General features: G+C 36.5%; 1 protein-coding gene across 2 annotated transcripts in view; it reads right to left on the reverse strand.

The window, feature by feature from the left end:
- The window catches only part of LOC123680436 (sodium- and chloride-dependent GABA transporter 1-like), a 68,165-nt gene that overhangs the window by 23,781 nt on the left and 19,329 nt on the right, over positions 1 to 25,055 (reverse strand). For both annotated transcript variants that reach the window (XM_045618335.1, XM_045618334.1), the window contains exons 5-8: positions 24,790 to 24,922; positions 20,404 to 20,642; positions 11,426 to 11,642; positions 11,218 to 11,370 (exon numbers count right to left, since the gene is read on the reverse strand). In XM_045618335.1, coding sequence (XP_045474291.1) covers positions 11,218 to 11,370; positions 11,426 to 11,642; positions 20,404 to 20,642; positions 24,790 to 24,922 — 742 coding nt within the window. The remainder of the gene's footprint in view (positions 1 to 11,217; positions 11,371 to 11,425; positions 11,643 to 20,403; positions 20,643 to 24,789; positions 24,923 to 25,055) is intronic.

The raw sequence follows: 25,055 nt of genomic DNA on the forward strand, positions 1-25,055 counted from the left end.
GCAGATGGAGATGGAGACCCGGTGCAGACCGTAATAGAAGTCTGGTTCGTTTAAAATTGAATGAGAAGCTCGCCAGGTTCCCTTTTCGGCATTAAAATATTCGAGGCCCCACGCTGAGATAAATTTATTGTTAATAGAAACAAAGCAAACTTTTCCGCTAAACAGGAGTTGAAATGGTTTCGTAAAGTTTGCACGTTGGATGTTTTTGGGCTCGGACGGAATATCTCTGACGCAAGGGCGTAGAAATGGGGGGTAATAGGGGTAATTACCCCCCCTAAGATTTTCAAAATATAGAATTTCAGAAATCTCGCAAAGACGAAGAGCGAAAATTTTATTGCACTACGAGCTCGTCTTTGTCCGAGGTATTTCATTTTCCTTTATCTATCCGCTTTCTCGGATCGCCCCTTATTTGCCATCTGTGATTTTTGCATTAGTCATCGGTATACACTTACCCGTTGTTTTTCGGTTTTTTGTATCATTCTCGTCACAAAATTTCAATATGTAGTTTTCAAAGAACTGAACTGGGTTCGCATCGAAAAATTGTCTAGGCTGTAATGTACAATTTATTGTGTTTGATTCAAATTGAATATTATTTGTGAAGACATCAGTTTTGAATTTACTTTATCTACAGAGTGTTCCTAAATTGGAGGAACAAATGAAAATGACTGATTTCTTGGATCATTTCAAGAACAAGAATCCTATGAGTCCGCAAACGCTTTGTTTTTGAGATACAGGTGTTAAAGTTCAAGTTTTTCTCTCATAGCACCTTACCTTCACAAGATATTCAACTTGAATTGGCATAGATATTCCAATTTAAAGTTTTCATCATGTGATATCCTAATTTTGAATGCAAATCTACAGGGTGATTTTTTTCTGGAAGGGTGCCAGATTCTTTCCACCAGAATTATTTTTTTGCGAATCACTTGTTGTTTAGAAAAATTCAAAAAGAAACTCTGGTTCAGTACTACACTTTTTGGTTTGTTGTAGTTGCAATAGATTTCGAGAAAAATATTCAAACAGCTCTCTATACTAATTCTCAGGAAAATCCAAATTATTATAAAGATTCAGTTAGGTAGCTATGATGAATAAGTTAAATATAAGTTTTGGTACTTATTCACCAACTCTGTAGCGAAGATTAATGAAGATTCGACAAACTGGTGAAGCATCACAAAAAAATAGGACTACAAGAAATAGCCTGTATCTCAAAAACAAAGCGTTTGCGGGCCATTTTATTTTTGAAATTGTTCAAGAAATCTCTCATTTTCCTTCGTGACTCCAATTCAGGAATACCCAGTATAAGATAAGACAATCCAATTGGTAATAAATAAAGTTATTTCGAGTAATTTGGTTCAAACTTCGTTATCAAACTTCTTTTTCTCACATATTAGTTATGAGTATAAAATGTCGTCAAAAAAATGTTTTTCGACTACACCCCCCCCTCCTAAGATCTACGCCCTTGCTCTGACGACATTTAGCCAGGAACAAACCGAGTCTCGCTCGCTTCACTGGGACGATATCAAATATTTAGTTTGGAAAAGTGAGAGCGGGAGACAATTTTACCCCATCCAGCTTCATGCTCAGAGTGCAAAGTTGTGGTAATCCTGGTGTATATTGACGTCTATTATGGCGCAATGTGTATTTCAGGATACCCACCTGAATTCGTGAAAAGGAGTTTCATTGAATCGATGTAGAAACAGGCGGGTTTGCCATAGCTATTTGATTCAGTTTATATCAGTTAGATGAAGGTTATAGTATAAGATAAGGATTTTAAACGAAGCAAACAGAAGTGGAGGCTCTGATATAAATGTAGGTTTGTTTCATCGATCGCATGAGGGTATGATTCGATGACCTGGACAATCGTCGTGTTCTGGTTAACTTTGCTTAAGGTTGTACAAATAGAACACTTTTCAATCATGTACATATCTATTTACCAAGTTTTAAATCCTAATAGTATACATATAGTATTGAAAATTTACATAGGTCTACAACTTTGCTTACGCCATTTTTTCCAAAATTTGAGGTTTTATTTTGAAAAACTGGTTATACATTCATGATTCAAAGTATTGTCCATCGCTGGCGACTACTTTCTCCCATCTTTCGGGCATCATACGAATCCCGCTTTGGAAAAACTGATCATCTTTTGAAGCGATCCACGAATCGATCCAATTTTTTACTTCTTCATAAGACTGGAAGTGATGGTCAGCCAGGCCGTGTGCCATTCATGGAAACAATAAAAAGTCCGGGAGAGTAACGTCTCGAGAATACGGCCGGTGCGGTAGGACTTCCCAAGTATGTCTTGACCATTTTCGCAACATGGGTCGAGCATTGTAAAATCACTTTGTCATGTCTGTCGTTGTATAGCAGCCTTTGTATTTCAATGCTCAGCGCAAACGTATTAATTGCGTTCGATAACGATCGCTTGTGATTGTTGCAGTCGATTTTAACAACTCATAATACACTACGCCAAGCTGGTTCCACCAAATACTGAGCATGACCTTGATACCGTGTTCTGTTTGGCCATCGATGTGGAAGCATGGCCGAGTTATCAATATGATTTTCTGCCCTTGGGATTATCGTAATCATCCCATTTTTCGTCTGCAGTCATAATGCGAAGCAGAAATCCCTTCCGTCTTTGACTTGAAAGCAGCTGTTAATAAGCAAACAAACGCCATTCAACATCTCTCGGCTTCAACTCAAACGGCACCCGAATTCCTTTTTTCTGAATAATTCCTATGACTTTCAGGCGTTTTGAAATGACTTGTTGCGTCACTCCCAATGATCCTCTCAATTCTTGTTGCATTTGATACGAGTCTTGATGCCTCCAATTCTGCATCTTCTTAAACCTTCTCTCTTTCACCGCCATGCTGGTATTCGACTTCAAAATCACCGTTTTGGAAGCGTTGAAACTACTAGCAGCACGTTCTTGTAGTAATAGCGGTCTCATTGTATTTGAGAGCATTCGGTGAGCCTCAGCTACAGATTTATTCATATGGAAGCAGGTAAATTAAAACCTTCCACAAATGTCGAGAATTTGTATCGTAAGCTAAAATGTTTAATCGAGAATAACTTCATGATGCAGACACAAATCGACTAATATTTCGATGACGTTATGTTTACAAATACCTGGCAAGAATAACAATGTATGTTCAGTCTGGGTTTCCGATCACTCGGGAATTAAAGGAAATGAAGCCAGCCCACTTTCCATGAAAGAATCACAAACTCCTTCTATCGGCCCAAAAATTTTCTGTGGTAGTAGGTAAATGTACATACAAAAAGTGTCAGGAAAAGGGAAAAATTGAAAGAGAAGCACTACTGCCGGACCTTCCTGGGTTGGATCATTTCGAAGTTTTCTATAAACTTTGATACTGCGAGGTCTAAGAAGTAACTGGATCTAAGTGAGAATTTGCTAAACCGACTCACTGCATTGCCGCCTCACCAAGCAGTTCATTAGTACAAGAAAACGATGTGTGGAGGTTCTGCAGAGGGGAGGACGAAACTTCGGATCACCTGGTGAAGGAATACCTCGCCATCGTTAGCCAACGTAAAAAATTCTTTGGACAAGGGGCTTGTAGAAGTGAGGAAGTAACTTCCTTGAAGATATCCCAGATACTGGAGTTCAAAAAGTTTGGAACTGGAAGGTGAGCTGTGGACTACAATGACTAATGCACAATAGACCATAATTTCGCGAGGTCAAATCTACAATATGAATTTTACAACTGGAAAAAAAAGGAAAGTTTATGATCTTGTAGTGATTCTGGATCCATGGATTTTAGTGCCTAAAAAAATCATTTTCCATCTACAAATGTGTTCAGAAAGATTCGTGACCCAACAAAAATGTACATGAATCTAAAATAGCACCAAGCCAAAAAATATTATTCCAGAAAGAATGAATATTCAGAAAAATATATTGCATAACCTCTTATAACGTAAGGTATAGTTATTTCATTAGATTGAAGGCAAACGTAAATTCCAGGTTTTCACATCCATCGGAATTAAGCAAGTTCCAATTCCCTCCATCCATTAATGAAAATACGCGTATGCTCAACAACAGAATGTTTTTTCTACCCCTTAATGGAGTGGTATAAGTGTTTCAATTAAGGATTGTGTCTTTGCCATCAACGTGAAATAACAATGGCTCAGGGCCGCATGCCCTAGAGTGGGAATTCCCCTCAATTGTAGTCAACAATTTCTCCTCATTAATGTATTGGATTTTTTTCAATAAGTAATTCGATTCGCACAGAATACATTTCCTCGATCATCCAAAAAAGTCACTATATCTCATATCACAACGATGGATTATTCGATTGACATGAATTTTATTTATCCGCAAGATAATCTTGTGGCATTACATCTTCAATATTATGATTTCTGGCATATGACCGCCACGGCTGGCTCGGATGTACTCCAATCTGGACATCCAATTTTCGATGACTTCTTCCAACATTTGTGGCCGTATATCGGCAATAACACGGCGAATGTTGTCTTCCAAATGGTCAAGGGTTTGTGGCTTATCCGCATAGACCAATGACTTTACATAGCCCCACAGAAAGTAGTCTAGCGGTGTTAAATCACAAGATCTTGGAGGCCAATTCACAGGTCCAAAACGTGAAATTAGGCGGTCACCAAACGTGTCTTTCAATAAATCGATTGTGGCACGAGCTGTGAGACATGTTGCGCCGTCTTGTTGGAACCACAGCTCCTGGATCATGGTTGTTCAATTCAGGAATGAAAAAGTTAGTAAGCATGGCTCTATACCGATCATCATTGACTGTAACGTTCTGGCCATCATTTTGAAGAAGTACGGATCAATGATTTCACCAGCCCATAAAGCGCACCAAACAGTCAGTTTTTTCTGGATGTAACGGTGTTTCGACATTCACTTGAGGATTAGCTCCACTCCAAATGCGGCAGTTTTGTTTGTTGACGTAGCCATTCAATCAGAAGTGCGCTTCATCGCTAAACAAAATTCGCTTATGAAAATCGGGAACAACGGCAATCTCATTTTGGGCCCATCCGACGAATCTACGCCTTACTTGATGATCGTTTGGCTTCAATTCTTGCAAGAGTTGGATTTTGTAAGCACGCAAACCAAGATCCTTCCGCAAAATCTTCCATAAAGTGGACGGACTCAAATCCAATTCCTGTGCTCGATGGCGCATAGACTCATTCGGGTCTCAATGCTACGCTATACAGCAGCAATAGCTTCTTCTGTACGGCGTCTCTAGGGATGCGAGTTATCAATAAGAGTAAACGTGGTGCGAAAACGTTCCATGGTTAATCGAATAAACTTCTCTGATGGACGATTTTGTCGACGATAAAATGGACGTAATGCGCGATACGTATTCCGCACAGAACCATTATTTTCGAAATTAAATTGCATTATTTGCAAGCGTTGTTCAGGCGTGAGTCTATTCATGATGAATTGCCAAACTAAACAGAAAATAAATCACTTAATAGCTGTTAAATCGGTCGCCATCTTGAACAGTAATGCCAACTTAAAGTTATATACCTCGAAAAAAACACCCTATACAACGACAAAATAACAGAAGTAAACGCTAACGTATCTCTTACCGTTACTGTATGAAATTTTCGATGTATTCAACCTTTTGACAACTTTTGTAATAACAGTGGCTCCTCTTAAATTATTACCATGTGTATCTCAAATAATGGTCATAGCAAAGCTCATACTCTTTGACATTATAATAGTGTAATTAAAACTTAGAGTAAAGCCAGAAAATTGGAAAATTCCGCTGACAACTTTTTTAATTCAGGGTAAATTATAAACTAAACGAATTTCATTCTGAATTATGTTTGACTCACCACGTATCTAACAATGATTTTTATTTAAAACCGGTTTGAAATTATTACCTCATGTTGAAACAATATTTGTCGCGCAAAAGGGTTTCATTCAAAATGTTACTTTGAAGAAATGCCATTTTCCAACTTTGACACCATTTATTTCGAAAATTAATCATATGATTGAGTTGGACCCATTAATTTCTTTGTTGAGGAAGTCATATTCAACAAAATACGAAAAATTCACAATTCACGAACAATTTTCCATTAGGCTGCTGCCTCTGGTCCTTTTAGTAAACTCTGAAAAAAGGGTATGTTTCTAATCATAGAACGAAAAACTTTATCGCTAAAAAAACTCGCACGTTGTTCGAAATATTGTCCGCTTTGAATAACTTTCCTCATTTCGTCTCGTGTCCTGAAAAACGCTGAAAGTTCAATTCATGGGTCTGATAATTTTATTCTGGCATGAATATCATAACCTACTGAAATTTATAGCGCTCTTGACATAAAATTGAAAATTATCACATCGGGTGGTAGGTATTTTCCGTCTTATAAATGTTTCAGAAGATATTTATCAAATTTTATGAATGACTCAACAAACGCACTTCTTCGAAATATAAAGCTGAATATGTTCGTTATATTGAGGTGAAATTAATATTAATATTGTTTCACATTATGCTTCCCTCCTTGTAGGTAGTTTAAATCCTCTCTTGGACGGTTGTAGGTTTATTATAACGTCGAAATTAGTAAGTACCGAGATGCAAGGCGTGAGTTAATGTCGTTGTTTGTTCGAGGCTTGTTAATACCAAACCACATTCTAACAACTATTTAGTAGATTTCTGCTTGCTCGTGTTCACTTTATGCTACTTGCATGAAGATATTTCAGTGATGATTGACGTTTTCTTATATTGCAGGTTTTTCTTCGATATATATTTTTTATGGGATATGTATTTTTTATGGGAATAAATGGCTCCAAAAATTTCATTCATTTCAATGATATGGTTTATCAATGTCAAAAAGGTGTGATTAGAAATAAGCCTAAATACACTTGTCAATTCATTGTAAGTAAACGAAAACGAATCGCGCCTTTGTTAATAGGAAAGAAATATTCAGAATGATTGCAGCTATCATATGTCAAACTTAATGACAGAGCTTGTAGAACAACCCGTATATCTTCAATATTTTCTATACCGATTTTCTTTAACCTCTATGAGAGCTCTCAGAAGCTTTCAGCTTGTACGAGTTAGAATAACCAGTTATTTTTTGTCTAGTAAAGGGTGTTTTTTTAGAGCTGTAGAACTTCAAATTGCAATAAAACAACGATGGATTTTTCTATTGACATGAATTTTATTTATCCGCAAGATAATCTTGTGGCATTACATTTCAAATATGATTTCTGGCATATGACCGCCATGGCTGGCTTGGATGTAGTCCAATCTGGACGTCCAATTTTCGATAAATTTTTCCAACATTTGTGGCCGTATATCGGCAATTACACGGCGAATGTTGTCTTCCAAATGGTCAAGGGTTTGTGGCTTATCCGCATAGACCAATGACTTTACATAGCCCCACAGAATGTAGTCAAGCGGTGTTAAATCACAAGATCTTGGAGGTCAATTCACAGGTCCAAAACGTGAAATTAGGCGGTCACCAAACGTGTCTTTCAATAAATCGATTGTCGCACGAGCTGTGTGACATGTTGCGCCGTCTTGTTGGAACCACAGCTCCTGGATATCATGGTTGTTCAATTTAGGAATGGCACTATACCGATCACCATTGACTGTAACGTTCTGGCCATCATCGTTCTTGAAGAAGTACGGACCAATGATTCCACCAGCCCATAAAGCGCACCAAACAGTCAGTTTTTCTGGATGTAACGGTGTTTCGACATACACTTGAGGATTAGCTTCACTCCAAATGCGGCAGTTTTGTTTGTTGACGTAGCTATTCAACCAGAAGTGCGCTTCATCGCTAAACAAAATAAAATGGACGTAGTGCGCGATACGTATTCCGCACAGAACCATTATTTTCGAAATGAAATTGCACTATTTGCAAGCTTTGTTCAGGCGTGAGTCTATTCATGATGAATTCCAAACCAAACTGAGAATAAACCACTTGACAGATGCTAAATCGGTCGCCATCTCTAACATTATTGACATCTTAAAGTTATATACTTCGAAAAAAAACACCCGTTATTACCTCATGGTGAAGCAATATTTGTCGCGCAAAAAGATTTCATTCAAGATGTTACTCTGAAGAAATGCCATTTTCCAACTTGGACACCATTTATCTCGAAAATTAATCATATGATAGAGTTGGACCCATTAATTTCTTTGTTGAGGAAGTTATATTCAACAAAATACGAAAAATTCAGGAAAAGTAACTAGTGACAATTTTCCATTAGGCGGCTGCCTCTGGTACTTTCAGTAAACTCTGAAAAAAGGGATGTTTTTAATCATAGAACGGAAAACTTTATTGCATGCCGAAAAACTCGCACGTTGTTCGAAATATTGTTGGCTTTGAATAACTCTCCTTATTGCGTCTCGTGTCCTGAAAAACGCTGAAAGTTCAATTCATGGGTCTGATAATTTTATTCTGGCATGAATATCATAACCTACTGAAATTTATAGCGCTCTTGACATAAAATTGAAAATTATCACGTCGGGTGGTAGGTATTTTCCGTCTTATAAATGTTTCAGAAGATATTTATCAAATTTTATGAATGACTTAACAAACGCACTTCTTCGAGATATAAAGCTGAATATATTCGTGATATTGAGGTGAAATTAATATTAATATTGTTTTACATTATGCTTCCTTCCTTGCAGGTAGTTTAAATCTTCTCTTTGAAGGTTGTAGGTTTATTATAACGTCGAAATTAGTAAGTACTGAGATGCAAGGCGTGAGTTAATGTCGTTGTTTGTTCGAGGCTTGTTAATACCAAACCTCATTCTAACCACCATTTAGTAGATTTCTGCTTGCTCGTGTTCACTTTATGCTACTTGCATGAAGATATTTCAATGATGATTGACGTTTTCTTATATTGCAGGTTTTTCTTCAATATATTTAATATATTCGATATATTGTTTAGGCTGTTGAACACAGTGTTGGTCTATTCTTCGTGGCCCCTAAATCTTCAAAATAAGTGCCACTGAAGATCAATCATTATGTTTTGGAATATAATTACTCAATTGATCTGTGGAGTGACATTCAATGAAAAAATAGAATTAGAGTCTCTAAGTGTAAAAATTTCGTTGAGGAAACGAATAAGCTTGTACCTTGGTTATCCCCTGTTATTCTTTCTCCTCCGTCAGACCATCAACAAACACTCCAGAAAAAATTATCTTGGTTAAAATTTTGTCTGAACATTTCAGCCGAGATCAAGGAGATAGTCGATACCTGAACCCCGCCACGGTCTCCCGAACTCTTTTGATATTCTCCTTGATTTTTTTATAGTAATAATGCTGCTATTAATACGAAATTATGCACGAAGCTTAGACTGAGTGATTCATTAACTGACCGAAATATTTTGCGATAATATGAAAGATCATGTCTTCTTAACAAAAAACATTATGGGAACATATGTCCGATTTCGAGTATTTTCAATAGGAATGAATGGCTCCAAAAATTGTATTCATTTTAAATGATATGGTTTATCAATGACAAAAATGTGTATTTAGAAATGAGCATAAATACACTTGTCAATTCATTGTCAGTAGGTACCTTTTCTCTCTTGTAAACGAAAACGAATCGGGCCTTTGTTCGTAGGAAAGAAATGTTCAGAAAGATTGCAGCTTTAATCTGTCAAAGTTTATGACAGAGCTTGTAGAACACCTCGTATACTTTCAATCTTTTCTATCCCGATTTTCTTTAACCTCTATGAGAGCTCTCAGAAGCTTTCAGCTTGTACGAGTTAAAATAACCAGTTATTTTTTGTCTAGTATGTCCCATCGCCACTTCAGGCACTGCATTGTTAGTTTTTCCAGCAACAGCGAATATTCGAACGGTTCCCCATAACCAGAAAATCTCATTCCCAGCTGGAATTCAAAAATCCGAGCCCAGAAGTTTGGGGTCCAATCCAGTATAAAGGGATTTCAACTAACAAGTTTCATTTTGATATTTAAAAAAAGTGTATATTTCAAAAAATCAATGGATGTTTATTTCGTTGTGAAGAGAAAGGTATACTATAACCATAGAAAAATGCCACCACGGCTACGGTTGCAGCACCATATCCTTTCGCTAAAATCTTCTATGACCAATTCGAATATTTGCGGCAGTATGTCCTCAATAACGTAATCCATCTTCAAGGTCTTGAATCGATTGTGGAGACAAAATCTCGGTGACCAATTGTGACCACTTTTTCGAAAAGTATCACGGACAGGAAATTTTTTTGCAGAAGTGCTATTTTTCCGTTTTTACTCGTCTGAAAAGTAGCGCCATCTGGTTGAAAATAAATATCGTCCACATCGATATCTTTCAATTCAGGATATAAAAAATCATTAATAAAATTAATTCCCAAGATCGACGAGGAATCAACAAACCTGGGTGTACGTCAACATTTTGGCTATAGCAACAAATTCTCAGCTGTTCTCGAACGACACACACGGTTTTGAGTCTTCACATCACATTCACATTTTTGTAATAAGTAATAAGTGCGTTGTTGAAACTTTTTACTGATGACGTCGACGTAGTTTTCATGTGTCAAATGACAAGTGGCTGCTTTAAAATGGACTGTCGCCCAAATAGCGGTATATTCAAAATGGAAAAACCTTGTACCAACTGATTGTCCATTCGATATTTTATTTTTCAGAGAATGAAATAAAATATAATGCAATAAGAAAATTAAGCTTTTTGCCTTGGATGTTGATTTTTTCCACTATGCGACTACAGCCGAGAATAAATCGATTGCCTCCTTGCGTCGAATAATAAATAACTACAATTCCTAGCATTTCCCGTTCTCGTTCGCTTTCATTAAATTGAAAAAAATCTTGAGACATTACAAGTTTGTTGCAGAATAAATATTATTCCTCCTGGAAGATAGTCATGAACAAGCTATACATCCTTCACTAACTTCAAAAACTATTTTTCCAGCTGAGAGATTTCCCACACAAATAATCATTTCAGGATTTGTATGAGAAATAAAAGACAACAGGGGAAATTACAGCCCGCAAGCTTTGAAAAATTAGGTTAGTACGGCATCCAAAATTCATCTACGAAGCCTATCTTGAACACTATTATTCAACTACTGGGATTTTATCTCTGTTCCTCGCATTGGATAATATATTCTCTTTCGATTATATTCACCGATATCTTTATTTTCATTTCAAATTACCTATTCATTTTGACATGTAGAAACATACTTCATTACCAGGTATATTTTTTTTATTCTAGATTATGAAGATGAAATTTGAAATAACTCACCTGTGTCACCATGGGTATTCCCAAAATGAACATCACTCCGCAAACGCATGCTGTAAACTGAATCCTGTATGGCCTCAATTCCTGGGACCAATTGTCCATCAGTCCAGTGATAAAGGATTCTACCAAACAAAACTGGCTGTCTACACCCAGCACCTAGACAAAATCATTCTTATAATATCCATATATTTCCCTTATTATTAGATCTTACCAGGAGCATGACGAAAAACATTCCTGCCCAGAATGGTGCACCAGGCAACTCTAAAATAATCCCAGGATAGGTGAGAAATACCAATCCTGGTCCGCTTTTGACAACGTTGGAAACATCTGTATTTTGTTCGAGAGCGATGTGACCAAGGATAGCAAAAGTGACTACTCCAGCAATGACGGAAGTCAGGGTATTGATGACACATGTGATCAAAGCATCTCTGAAAAATATATACACTTTCTTTAACAGTTTCCACTCTTTATCTATTGTGGAAGGAAATATTCAGATATTTGATGTTTAGCGAAAATATCGAGAAAAACGAAAAACAGTTTATAACGGTTGATTTCACTTTCGTAAACGAAAAATGAACATAATTTATGCTATAGGCCACTGCCTTCAGCTCATCTCTTCGGTTGATGATAATGATAATAAACAAGTTCTTTAACATCCTGACGATCCCCAATTGAACAAATCATTGCTTTACTTGCACAGTATTGTACTGTGTATTATCAATACAGGAAACACGTGTTTCAGCAAGTTTACTCAACAACTAGAGTAGCATCACTTAACTCTCAATATCTCGATACAGATTCTCCGAAAACCATGATCTTTCAGGAATGTTGGAAGTTGAAGTAGTTCACAACCAAATAGTGGTGATTGTTGAAAGATTTCAGGTGAAGTTGTAAAATAAGGGTGACATGGAAGAGCTGGGTTACCAGGAATTTTTCACTGTAATGGCGAAGCCTCTTTGATGATAAAGATACCAATGACCTGCTTGACAGTCATTACGAAGGAGATAGGAAAAAAGTAGTAGACTCAAATAGGGTGTTTTGTTTCGAGGTATATAACTTTAAGTTGGCATTACTGTTCAAGATGGCGACCGATTTAGCAGCTGTCAAATGATTTATTCTCAGTTTGGTTTGGCAATTCATCATGAATAGACTCACGCCTGAATAACGCTTGAAAATAGTGCAATTTCATTTCGAAAATAATGGTTCTATGCGGAATACGTATCGCGCACTACGTCCATTCTTTTTTGTTTAGCTATGAAGCGCACTTCTGGTTGAATGGCTACGTCAACAAACAAAACTGCCGCATTTGGAGTGAAGCTTATCTTCAAGTGTATGTCGAAACACCGTTACATCCAGAAAAACTGACTGTTTGGTGCGCTTTATGGGCTGGTGAAATCATTGATCCGTACTTCTTCAAAAACGATGATGGCCAGAACGTTACAGTCAATGGTGATCGGTATAGAGCCATGATTACTAACTTTTTCATTCCTGAATTGAACAACCATGATGTCCAGGAGCTGTGGTTCCAACAAGACGGCGCAACATGTCACACAGCTCGTGCCACAATCGATTTATTGAAAGACACGTTTGGTGACCGCCTAATTTCACGTTTTGGACCTGTGAATTGGCCTCCAAGATCTTTTGATTTAACACCGCTAGACTACTTTCTGTGGGGATATGTAAATTCATTGGTCTATGCGGATAAGCCACAATCCCTTGACCATTTTGAAGACAACATTCGCCGTGTTATCGCCAATATACGGCCACAAATGTTGAAAAAAGTCATCGAAAATTGGACCTTCATATTGGACTACATCCGAGCCAGCCGTGGCGGTCATATGCCAAAAATCATATTCAAAATGTAATGCCACAATATTATCTTGCGGATAAATAAAATTCATGTCAATCGAATAATCCGTTGTTGTTTTATTGCAATTTAAAGTTCTATAGCTCTAAAAAAAAACACCTTTTATAAACTGAACAGACCTTTCACGACGCCAAAGACACTGGGTCAGTAGGCAACAAAAAACCATAAATGAGTTTGACCACATTCTCATGTATATTTATTATATTAACCTTCAGCTCTTATGCACAGGAGGCATCACCAGTGACATAATTTTTTTTGTCGTTGCTGACAAGTTTCAAAATATGCGACTCAAAGCTCTTAGAGTTGCGTTTGGATCGAGATACTGAAGGTGACTCTTACTTGTTGTTTGAAGAATGGATAAAAGGAGTAACATGAAATACTAACACACTGTTTTTCGATAAAAAAAAAATACTGTGCAAGCAAAGCAAGAGTTATTCAGACTACTCTATCGACAAAAACGGTTTAAAGTTGCCCTTGGAAAAGAAATTTGGCTCCACTAAAGAAGTGATTGCAGAGGTAAGAATATTTTTTGAAAGCAAATCATTCCACAGAAAAAATATTAAAAAGTTAGAGGACCTTTGAAATACAATTATTATTATATTTTGAAGATGACTGTGTTGACGAATGATTTCAAATTTTTAAGAAAAATTGTATTTTTACTTGTAAGCCTAGAAACTTACTGAGTAAAGAGTTAGGTATACAAAGATACATTGAATGCTCAATTTAAAATTAATAATAAATTACATAAAAAAAAATACATTCATCCGTTAAAGTCCACCTCCTTCAAAATTAAGGAATCTCTTAGTACCTTAATTCAGAATTTCTAGGAGCCTGCAATTTCCATAAGAATTTTCAGGCTCTTCAAATACGCCAAAACAAAGTTTTTCCGTTTGTTGCTTAGTTTTCGAGTTATTGACAAAAAACAGAAAAGAATTCGGAAAAATTATGATTTTTCCCCTTCCCCAAATGTGCACTATAAGAATCACGAGGTCTAAAACTTTAGCATTGGCGTCCCAGAGGATACCTAAGTAACCTACAAAAATTTCATTAGCTCTATATCTTTCTCCATTCAGTACACACTCGATCATGTCAATATTTACGGTAACGTATGGACCGAATATGATATCTCTTCATTCAAAGCTCCTTTGACAGAAATTCTCCTCGGAAATAAAGAGATAAGGATGCCAATAATGTCTACATAACAAAAAACAGTGCTCACGTTTCACCCCGACGTTAAAATAACACATTTTAAAACCCACCACAAAAATATATATAAAAATCTTTCTTCGCCCTGAGGTAGGTTTTGTGTTGTATACTGATACATTAAAGAATGTACACAAAGGGCGGGCCTTTATATATTTATACAGTTCCGTATTCAGTGATAGAGATACGAATAAAGCCAAATATACACCCTGTAGGAATGTTTCATTGAAACCTCTTCAAGATCGGAGTAAAGGATTCTATGACTCGTATTTTTCAAACAGCAGGTTAAGTGAGTTTCTTCAGTGAGATTTTTTCCAACTAAAAGACAAGTATGAAGCTTGCAAACATTCTGAATTTTTTATCGTAGTAAGATAATTTTTGGCAATGAACCCGGTTTAGTAAAAACTAATTGCAGAGTGAACAGTTTCTTTAAACAGTTACGTGGTCTCCAACGGCGCAATGGGCGCATGAATGAATGTACTCAAAATCTCCTGGGTCCAAGTCATTCCTATTCTCATTGTTATGTGATTTTCAAACTGAGAATAACATTTCGCGTCAACATTTCATATCAGAAGGAAAATGTACAAATTTCCACAATTCTATTTCGTGATTATAAATTGGTATCGAACAGAATAATAATATAATAATGGGTAATGTTTTAAAAAAATTCAAAAATTACAGAGGTATTTATTTCGCGAAATATTTCCCTGTGCGTTATTTGTGAATGAATTGTTGAAATGAACACCCCAATTCAAAAACAAAACGATAATCGATTCGCTCTAAATTCATTCAAACAGAACTCGGTTATTCAGGTTGGAAAGTATTGTATAGATTTTGAATCAATGGCAATGGCAATGAATTAGTATTCTTGTTTGTGAGAAGAAGCATTGTTGCAATTATTCAACTCAATTCATCTCATTGACAAAATACATTTCTGCTTAAATCTGCGATCATTCAGGGTTAGGACCATTGAAATCAAGCGATCAATTTGGACACTATCAAGGCAAGTTCATCAAGCATTTAGTCGATTAAAGATCAATCAATCTGAATATAAGGAATATTGGAAATTTGTATTTTTTCAACAGAGCCGAATCGGAACAAATGGTAATGGAAAAAAGTGTTTTTTTTGACCTCAGAAATATTCGTTTGAAATATATGAACAAGTCAAAGACTCACCCTTCATAAACGAAACGTTAGCATAGTCCAAACTGGTTTCCTGATTTCAATATTCCTAACCCTGTAAATTTAACAGCAACAAGTTCACCCAATTACGTGAAAAAACCGAATCTATTCTGGATGTTGTTAAGCGTGGTTTGATAATGTCCAAAATCGAAGAAGAGTAGGCACCGGACGTCGAAGGGGTACAAATGAAATTCAAGATCGACGTCTAAGATCTATGGCCATTAGAGACCGATTTGCGACAACTCGATCTTTGGCTGATGAGTGGTTAGGAGAACAAGGCTATCCTGTATGTGTCCGAACGGTTCACCGCCGGATAAAGTCTCCCATCTTGAGTTACCTCTGACAGTTGAGCATTGCCGGCAACGATTACAGTGGTGCAGAGAACGTCAACACTGGAATGTAGAATGGCATCAAGTCATCTCTTCTGATATATCTCGATCCTCTTAGGGTGCACATGATGGCCGAAAAAGGGTTAGACGACGTCGGAGAGAAAGACGTGAACCTCAGTTTGATGTTGAGCGTCATGTACACCGGATAGTAGGCGTTATGTTGTGGGGCATGTTTGGAACATCATGGGTAAAAGGCTTGGAAATTTACACAAGCACCCCTGGACTTTGGCGGCTCTGAGATATGAAGTACAGGTAGCTTGGGATAGTATCCCTCCAGAAGAAATCTTATTGCATCAATTCCGAGACGTGTTGGGGAGTTTATAGACAATAGCGGTGGACAAACGCATTATTAACAAATTCATTAAATAAAATTGTAAACCCTTCGCTTTTTTCTCCAAATTTCAATCTCTGATACTCCTTGCTATACTATCTATGTTTTACCAAAAAAAAAATCAAATTTAAACAGCTCCTTTTGAATGTTGTAGTTCCTTCGTCAGTATATTTATAATACAAGAACAGAAGGCATTGATATTCTTCCACGAGTTCAAAATTCAAAAACGGGCCACGAAGTAGCGAGGAATATTCCAAAATATCGTTGTGATTTCAACATTGAATAATGTTGGTTGTCAGAAAAGTTTTCTGTATTGAACACTCGACAGGTAATAGAAGAATCCGTGACAGGAGACTTCTGAGTACCTTCCAACATTCAACATATAATAATAAAATATAACCATGAAATCATTGTGAATCTGAGATACCTATTCTCGAACGATTTTATTCTACAAAGTATTTGCCACAGAATTAGGAAAAATAATTATAAAAAGAAAAGGAAGGAAAGAATTAATACTTATTGTACTTTCCTAAGGTAGTAGTTGGATATTAATCTAATACCATGATGATATTCAATTTCATTAGACTAACGATAATCCTCTTATAAGGCTGCATAATTTCATACTATGGTTTATTTTCCTCGTAGAATAACTCAAATCATCAAAAAACCGATTAACAAATTAAAAAAAGAAGAAAACTCAGACGTGAAGTCAAGAGCTTTTCATCACCTATTCATTCATCCATTTTCAACTTGGGGACCGTATAAAGTATGAAGGATTATGTGAGATATGATTAATTATGATATCAATGTTGTCTGTTATTTCATCAGGACGAGGAGCCTTGACAATAAGATCCTCTTGAAATTCAGTATGGACATTGAAAAGATTTATACAGTGTGGTCCTAAATTGGGGGAACCTATAAAAAAAAATGACAAATTCTTCGGATCTTTAATCAATATCAACTATAGGTGCTTTTTTTTTCTGCTCCTGAGTGTATTTAAAAATCCACAGAGTGTGATTACATAACAAAATTTTTTCCTATTAACCCAAAAAGTACCTTTTCGTTCAGTGTATTATCCCAACTTTTTGATCATTACACGGTACAGCAAAACACCATAAAAAGTAATAACAAGCTGCCAAGTTCACGAAAACAAACTACCCCATTGTTAGGAAGAATAATAACATCAATTCTCGAATCAACCCCCTTAATGATGCGAAATATGCGGACCCGTCGTTTCCGGCTACACCCCCTATTTGAATGGATACGGGCCAACTTAAAAACCAGAAGCAGGTAACGTGTCACATTTCCCCCAAAAAACATGAATAAGGACGTAAAACAAACGTCTAGTAAAAAGGTACAGGGATAAAGGATGGGTTTTTTAAGGTCAACACACACGTTGGGGTTTCTTCGAAGTAGGATCGATCGGAATGAGGGCAATACTTTAAAATTCCCTGACCACTGGATGTGGAAAACACATGAATAAATAAGGTTGAGGTTGGGAGATTTTATCTGGTAAACAGAAGTGTTACATCCCAAGAGAAGGATTGATTTTTTCAATGTAGTAGATTCTCATGAAGAATCCACGAACAAAGTTTAAAAAAATGTGTCAATGGTGATTACTCGTCCTTCGCTGTGCCAATCAAAACGTCTGTTCAAAAAGGCTAACATTATCACGGAACCTTTACTATCCCATCCTGACCGTTTTAGGTGCCTCTCTTGTAGGGCGAAAATTCGGCACAGTTTGATGGCCGCCTTTTGATAATTCAACCTCGATTCTCGAAAACAACATAAGGTTGTTCCGCTTCGCTAAGTTTATCAACATTCCATGCACTAAAAATCTCCAAACCGCCTTTACTAAGCCGACTTTATAATAAATAACACTTGGCAGCCCAACCAATATGAACTGAATTTCCTATTGCCCTCAATGAAAGGGGGATGAAATCAAGAAGACGAAAAACAACACTATTTTCGCTTTCGATTTATTTGGAAGCCGCTATTCACACATTCAATATATCGCGACTCTTCTTATTCTAACTCGCGAACCGTCTTACGTCGTACCTCTTGAGTCTCGACCGACCGAACTTAGTCTTAACTCGTCTTAGACTTGACTTGAACTGTCCACCGACTGGAACTTACTTAATCCCCTGAATATCGACTTCCCTTCTTCCGGCTTGACCACACCCTTGGCACCACTCCGATATCGGGGGAAAATACCAAGTACCGCCCCTAGTTCAATAAGAGTTTTGCCGTACCGCCCACAAAGCTCTTCGCGGATTCCTGGAAATCGAATATTCTCGAAGGACTAGAACCTGATACACAGTTGTGACACATCTGGTACAACCGTCTTATTTTCGATCTTTCCTAACCCCAGTAAATCTCCTAAGATTTACAATCGAGTATTCGACCCGACATGTCTTCGACATCTCGAAGAATTAACACTTCGTTTCTGAGTTATATACAAAAGCAATTCGTTCCCTGTAAATTCATTGAAACTGTCATACCCTCGACACTTGAAGAAACTAATAGGTCTCCAAGCATCCTGTTGACCTCTCAATTATTTACAAGGAACAATTACTGCATCCTACATTAATACGTTTGAGCCGAGTTGGAAGCATTGAAATGGGAGGTCCTACTCCACCCGACGTATTCTCCAGACGTTGCTCCCACTTGTTTCGATCAATTGCACACGGTCAGGCTGACCGGCACTTCCGTTCTCATGAAAAAGTTAAAAATTGGATCAATTCGTGGATCGCTTCAAAAAGTTTTTTCAACGTGAGATTCGTACGCTGCTCGAAAGTACTGGTCAGCGATAGATATACTTTGAATCATGAATATAACGGGTGTTTTTTTTCGAGGTATATAATTTTAAGTGGGCATTACTGTTCAAGATGGCGACCGATTTAACAGCTATCACATGATTTATTCTCAGTTTGGTTTGGCAATTCGTCGTGAATAGACTCACGCCTGAACAATGCTTGCAAATAGTGCAATTTCATTTCGAAAATAATGGTTCTGTGCGGAATACGTATCGCGCACTACGTCCATTTTATTTTGTTGAGCGATGAACAGCACTTCTGGTTGAATGGCTACGTCAACAAACAAAACTGCCGCATTTGGAGGGAAGCTAATACTCAAGTGTGAGTCGAAACACCATTACATCCAGAAAAACTGACTGTTTGGTGCGCTTTATGGGCTGGTGGAATCATTGGTCCGTACTTCTTCGAAAACGATGATGGCCAGAACGTTACAGTCAATGTTGATCGGTATAGAGCCATGATTACTAACTTTTTCATTCCTGAATTGAACAACCATGATGTCCAGGAGCTGTGGTTCCAACAAGACGGTACAACATGTTACACAGCTCGTGCCACAATCGATTTATTGAAAGACACGTTTGGTGACCGCTTAATTTCACGTTTTGGACCTGTGAATTGGCCTTCAAGATCTTGTGAGTGAACACCGCTAGACTACTTTCTGTGGGGCTATGTAAAGTCATTGGTCTATGCGGATAAGCCACAAACCCTTGACCATTTGGAAGACAACATTCGCCGTGTTATTGCCAATATACGGCCACAAATGTTGGAAAAAGTCATCGAAAATTGGACTACATCCGAGCCAGCCGTGGCGATCATATGCCAGAAATTATATCTAAAATGTAATGCCACAAGATTATCTTGCGGATAAATAAAATTCATGTCAATGGAATAATCCATCGTTGTTTTATTGCAATTTAAAGTTCAATAGCTCTAAAATAAACACCCTTCATAACCAGTTTTACAATAAAGCCTCGAATTTCCGGAAAACACGGCGGAAGCAAAGTTGTACGCCTATGTAAATGAATTTTTTTATTGAAAAACCATATAGAATTATTCAAAAATTCGTACTCAGACTCAAAGTTGTTTTTGAAAGAAGGATTCGCGACTCCGTACTACAAGGACTAGGATACCGATATGCTAAAATATTCAATTCTAACGCTGAATAAATATCGTGGAGTTAAACGAATAAATTTAAAATAAGCCGCTGCTAACAAACAAGCCGACACACAATACTAAACGAATGCAAATTACGTCAGATATTTCAAATTACAACGGACGTCCACCAGGACCTCCTCCAACACATCGGAGACAACAGAATTTGTGCGACTGAACATTATTTCGCCTAATTCCGAAACACACGGCTCTCACACACCCCAAAACTCGTCCAAACTAAACACTTACTTGTAGCTGTTGTGATGGAATTTATTATAGGAGCCCAGAGCCGGCAGAGCCCCGCACCCTATGCTGTATGCGAAGAATATTTGCGTCGTGCCCTCCATCCAGGGCCCTGGAGATAGCAATTCGTCCCGACGGGGCGTCACGTAATACAGGAGGCCATTACCGGCGCCTTCGAGCGTCACTGCCCTAGCCAGCAGGATGAACAGGACGACGTAGGGGAACAGGGCGGAGAACCAAATAACCTGAAATTGGAGAGCTCACTTGATTGTTATCCATTTGAGAGTGCGATTATCTCTGGGTGGTATGCAGGAGAATTGATAAAATCATTTCTGGAGAATGAAACGCGTGGCCACAATTAGATTTCCGTAGCTACCTGCTTCTACGTAATGAATTCTTAACGGGCTGTATGGGCGAAAGTTTAGAGGAGAGTAAACGAGACTTCATTTCATTTCAGATCATTTTCAGCATTTTCTTTTGCAGAAAAGTACTTCAATTATTTCGATTTGAATGATAGAAGCTGCGTATTTTAAAGGTCAAAGGACTTGATGAAGGTAATCTAATATCGAATATCAAAATTATGAAATAATAACATACATTACATTAACTTACATCTGAGAAAAATGAAGGTTATCTGAAAGGAAAGGTACTCTGGTAACATTTACTGATGTAGCAATCTCAACACTCAAAGTTATAGATCTACTTTCTTACTCTTCAGTGAAATAGATATGCAAATCAGTATTTACAATTGAAATATCAATTTTCGTTAATTTGATGTTTTGATTGATGGTGACCTTAATCAATATATGGTGTTTGAATTGTAAAGGGCACTGGAGCCTACTTGATGAGAGCAATCTGATAAAAACATCAAAACTATGACGTCATTGTGCTGAAATCTCTACTATCTGATATACCTGTTTATTTTGGACATTGAAATAGATATATGTATATGACATTCCGAATGAAAACCTCTTCACAGAATGAATAATACACATTTTTGGCACTGGTTTCAAGGACGTATACATGGTAGTGAACCAAATAACCTGAAATTGGGGAGCTCACTTGATTATTTTCCTTTGCAAATAGGTACTTCAATTGTCTCGTTTTGAATGAATGAAGATGGTTATTATAAAGGTCAAAAAGTTCACTATATGAAGGCAATCTAATATAGATATCAGAAGTATGACATCATTTGCCAAAACCTTCACTTACTGAATTCACAAACTCTGACTTGAGCATTCATTAACTGGCATTTAAGAACACTGTCGGTTAACTAAAAAGAAAATTACACTAGTAATATTAACAGATGTAACAATCTCATTACGTAAAGTTATAGATCTTCTTTCTTACTCTTTTGTGAAATGGATATGCAAATCAGCATCTACAATTTGAATTTAAATTTTCGTTAATTTGATGTTTAGCTTGATGGTGGCTTCGATCAATATATGGTTTTTAAATTATAAAGGTCAAAGAAGCCTACCCAAAGAGGACAATCGAATATAAACATAAAACTTATGACATAATTGTGCTGAAGTCTCCACTATCTGATATATCTAGTTGTGTGTAAAAATACGTATATGTATATAAAATTCCCAATGGTAACTGTTCTAGAGAATGAATAACACACATTTTTGGCACTGGTTTCAAGGACTCATACATGGTGGTGAACCAAATAACCTGAAATTGGAGAGCTTACTTGATTGTTATCCATTTGAGATTGCGATTATCTCTGGGTGGTATGCAGGAGAATTGATAAAATCATTTCTGGAGAATGAAACGCCTGGCCACAATTAGATTTCCGTAGCTACCTGCTTCTACGTAATGAATTCTTAACGGGCTGTATGGGCGAAAGTTTAGAGATGAACTCGAGGAGAGTGAACAAGGTTTGCAGATTTATATTCATTTCAGATAAGTTTCAGTATTTTCCTCTGCAAATAAGTACTTCAATTATCTCGATTTGAAAGGAATCTACTTGATGAAGGCAATCTGATATAAATGTCAAAATTATGACATAATTTGCCAGAACCTTCACTTACTGAATCTTCAAACTTTAACTTATATTCACTTCACCAATTTGCATTTTAGAACGCTGTAGGTTAACTGACAGGGAAGTTATTCTGGTGAAATTTACACATGTAGCAATCTCAACACGTTATCTTTCAAATATTTTTCATTACTCTTCTGTGAAATAGACATGCAAATCAGCATTTACAATTGAAATTTCATTTTTCGTTAATTTGATGTTTAGCTTGATGGTGACTTCGATCAATATATGGTATTTAAATTGTGAAGGTCTAAAAAGCTTACTCAAAGAATGCTATCGAATATAAACATAAAAACCATGGCATAATTGTGCTGAAATCTCAACTATATAATATATCTAGTTGTGTTGGGCGTAGAAATATGTATATGTCTTTAAAATTCCCAATAAAAACTATTTTAGAGAATGAATAACACACATTTTTGGCACTGGTTTCAAGAACTTATACATGGTGGTGAACCAAATAATAAAAATTGGAGCTCACTTGATTGTTATCCATTTGAGAGTGCGATTATCTCTGGGTGGTATGCAGGAGAATTGATAAAATCATTTCTGGAGAATGAAACGCCTGGCCACAATTAGATTTCCGTAGCTACCTGCTTCTACGTAATGAATTCTTAACGGCCTGTATGGGCGAAAGTTTAGAGATGAACTCGAGGAGAGTGAACAAGGTATGCAGATTTATATTCATTTCAGATCATTTTCAGCATTTTCCTTTGCAAATAAGTACTTCAATTATCTCGATTTGAAAGGAATCTACTTGATGAAGGCAATCTGATATAAATGTCAAAATTATGACAAAATTTGCCAGAACCTTCACTTACTGAATCTTCAAACTTTAACTTATATTCACTTCACCAATTTGCATTTTAGAACGCTGTAGGTTAACTGACAGGGAAGTTACTCTGGTGAAATTCACACATGTAGCAATCTCAACACGTTATCTTTTAAATATTTTTTATTACTCTTCTGTGAAATAGATATGCAAATCAGCATTTTCAATTGAAATTTCATTTTTCGTTAATTTGATGTTTAGCTTGATGGTGACTTCAATCAATATATGGTATTTAAATTGTGAAGGTCTAGCAAGCTTACTTAAAGAAAGCTAGAGAATATAAACATAAAAATTATGACATAATTGTGCTGAAATCTCAACTATATAATATATCTAGTTGTGTTGGGCGTATAAATATGTATATGTATATAAAATTCCCAATAAAAACTATTTTAGAGAATGAATAACACACATTTTTGGCACTGGTTTCAAGGACTTATACAAGGTGGTGAACCAAATAATATAAAATTGGAGCTCACTTAATTCATTTGAGAGTGCGATAATCTCTGGGTGTTATGCAGGAGAATTGATAAAATCATTTCTAGAGAATGAAACGCCTTACCATTAGATTTCCATAGCTACCTGCTTCTACGTAATGAATTCTTAAGGGGATGTATGAGCAAAAGTTAAGAGATGAACTCACGGAGAGTGAACAAGGTATGCAGATTTAAATTCATTTCAGATCATTTTCAGCATTTTCCTTTGTAAATAAGTACTTCAATTATCTCGATTTGAATGATGGAAGCAGATTATTATAAGGGTCAAAGGAGTCTATTTGATGAAAGTAATCTAATATCAAATATCAAAATTTTGACAACATAATTTCATATTCATATTCATTTCACTAACTTGCATTTCAGAGAGCTGTAGGCTATGTGAAAGGGAAGTTGCTCTGGTAATATTTACGGATTTAGCAATCTCAACCCTCGGAGTGAGTGAGCCTACTTTCTTAGTCTTCTATGATAGATATGCAAATCAGCATTTACAATTGAAATAACAATTTTCGTTAATTTGATGTTTTGCTTGATGGTGACTTTAATGAATATATGATATTTAAATTATAAAGGTCGAAGAAGAATACTTGATGAAGTCAATCTGATATAAACATCAAAATTAAGACATAATTCCGCTGAAATATTCACTGATAAATCTGGTTATGTTGAACGTTGAAGTACGTATATGTATGTGACATTCCCCTAATAAAAACTTTTTTAGAGAATGAATAACACATTTTGGCACTTGTATCAAGGACTTTTACATGGTGGTGAACCTAGTAATATGCAATTGGAGCTCACTTTAGTGTTATCCATTTGAGAGTGCAATTATCTCATTGGATTTTTTCTTTTTGTTGAAGACATCGACTACTATGGTCGTTAGCCTCTAACCTAACTATGGCCGAGCCAAGATTCGAATATGGTACCTTCGGTACCAGAGTCGACTCTTCAGTACACCGTACTACCGAGTGTTTCACAGATTTTGCTCAATTTTTTCAATTAATGAAATATGAAATACTCACCTTACCACTTTGATGTAACCCTTTTCGTATGACTGCGTAAACAACTAGCCATCCAATCACCAAACAAACGAAGAGTCCCCATTGAACACCTCCTATATCTTCCAATTCTTTTGTAATACCTAATACTCTACGTCTGTGGAAAAAGTTCTCTATTAGTGAGATTCATTATTCCTATGGAATCAGAAAACTTATCTTTAAATTATATTCACACATGCTATATTTATTATTTTCGATTATAACTTGCAACGAAGATATTACACTCCTCT

Source organism: Harmonia axyridis, chromosome 5 (assembly GCF_914767665.1).
Source record: "Harmonia axyridis chromosome 5, icHarAxyr1.1, whole genome shotgun sequence".
Taxonomy (NCBI): Eukaryota; Metazoa; Arthropoda; class Insecta; order Coleoptera; family Coccinellidae; genus Harmonia; species Harmonia axyridis.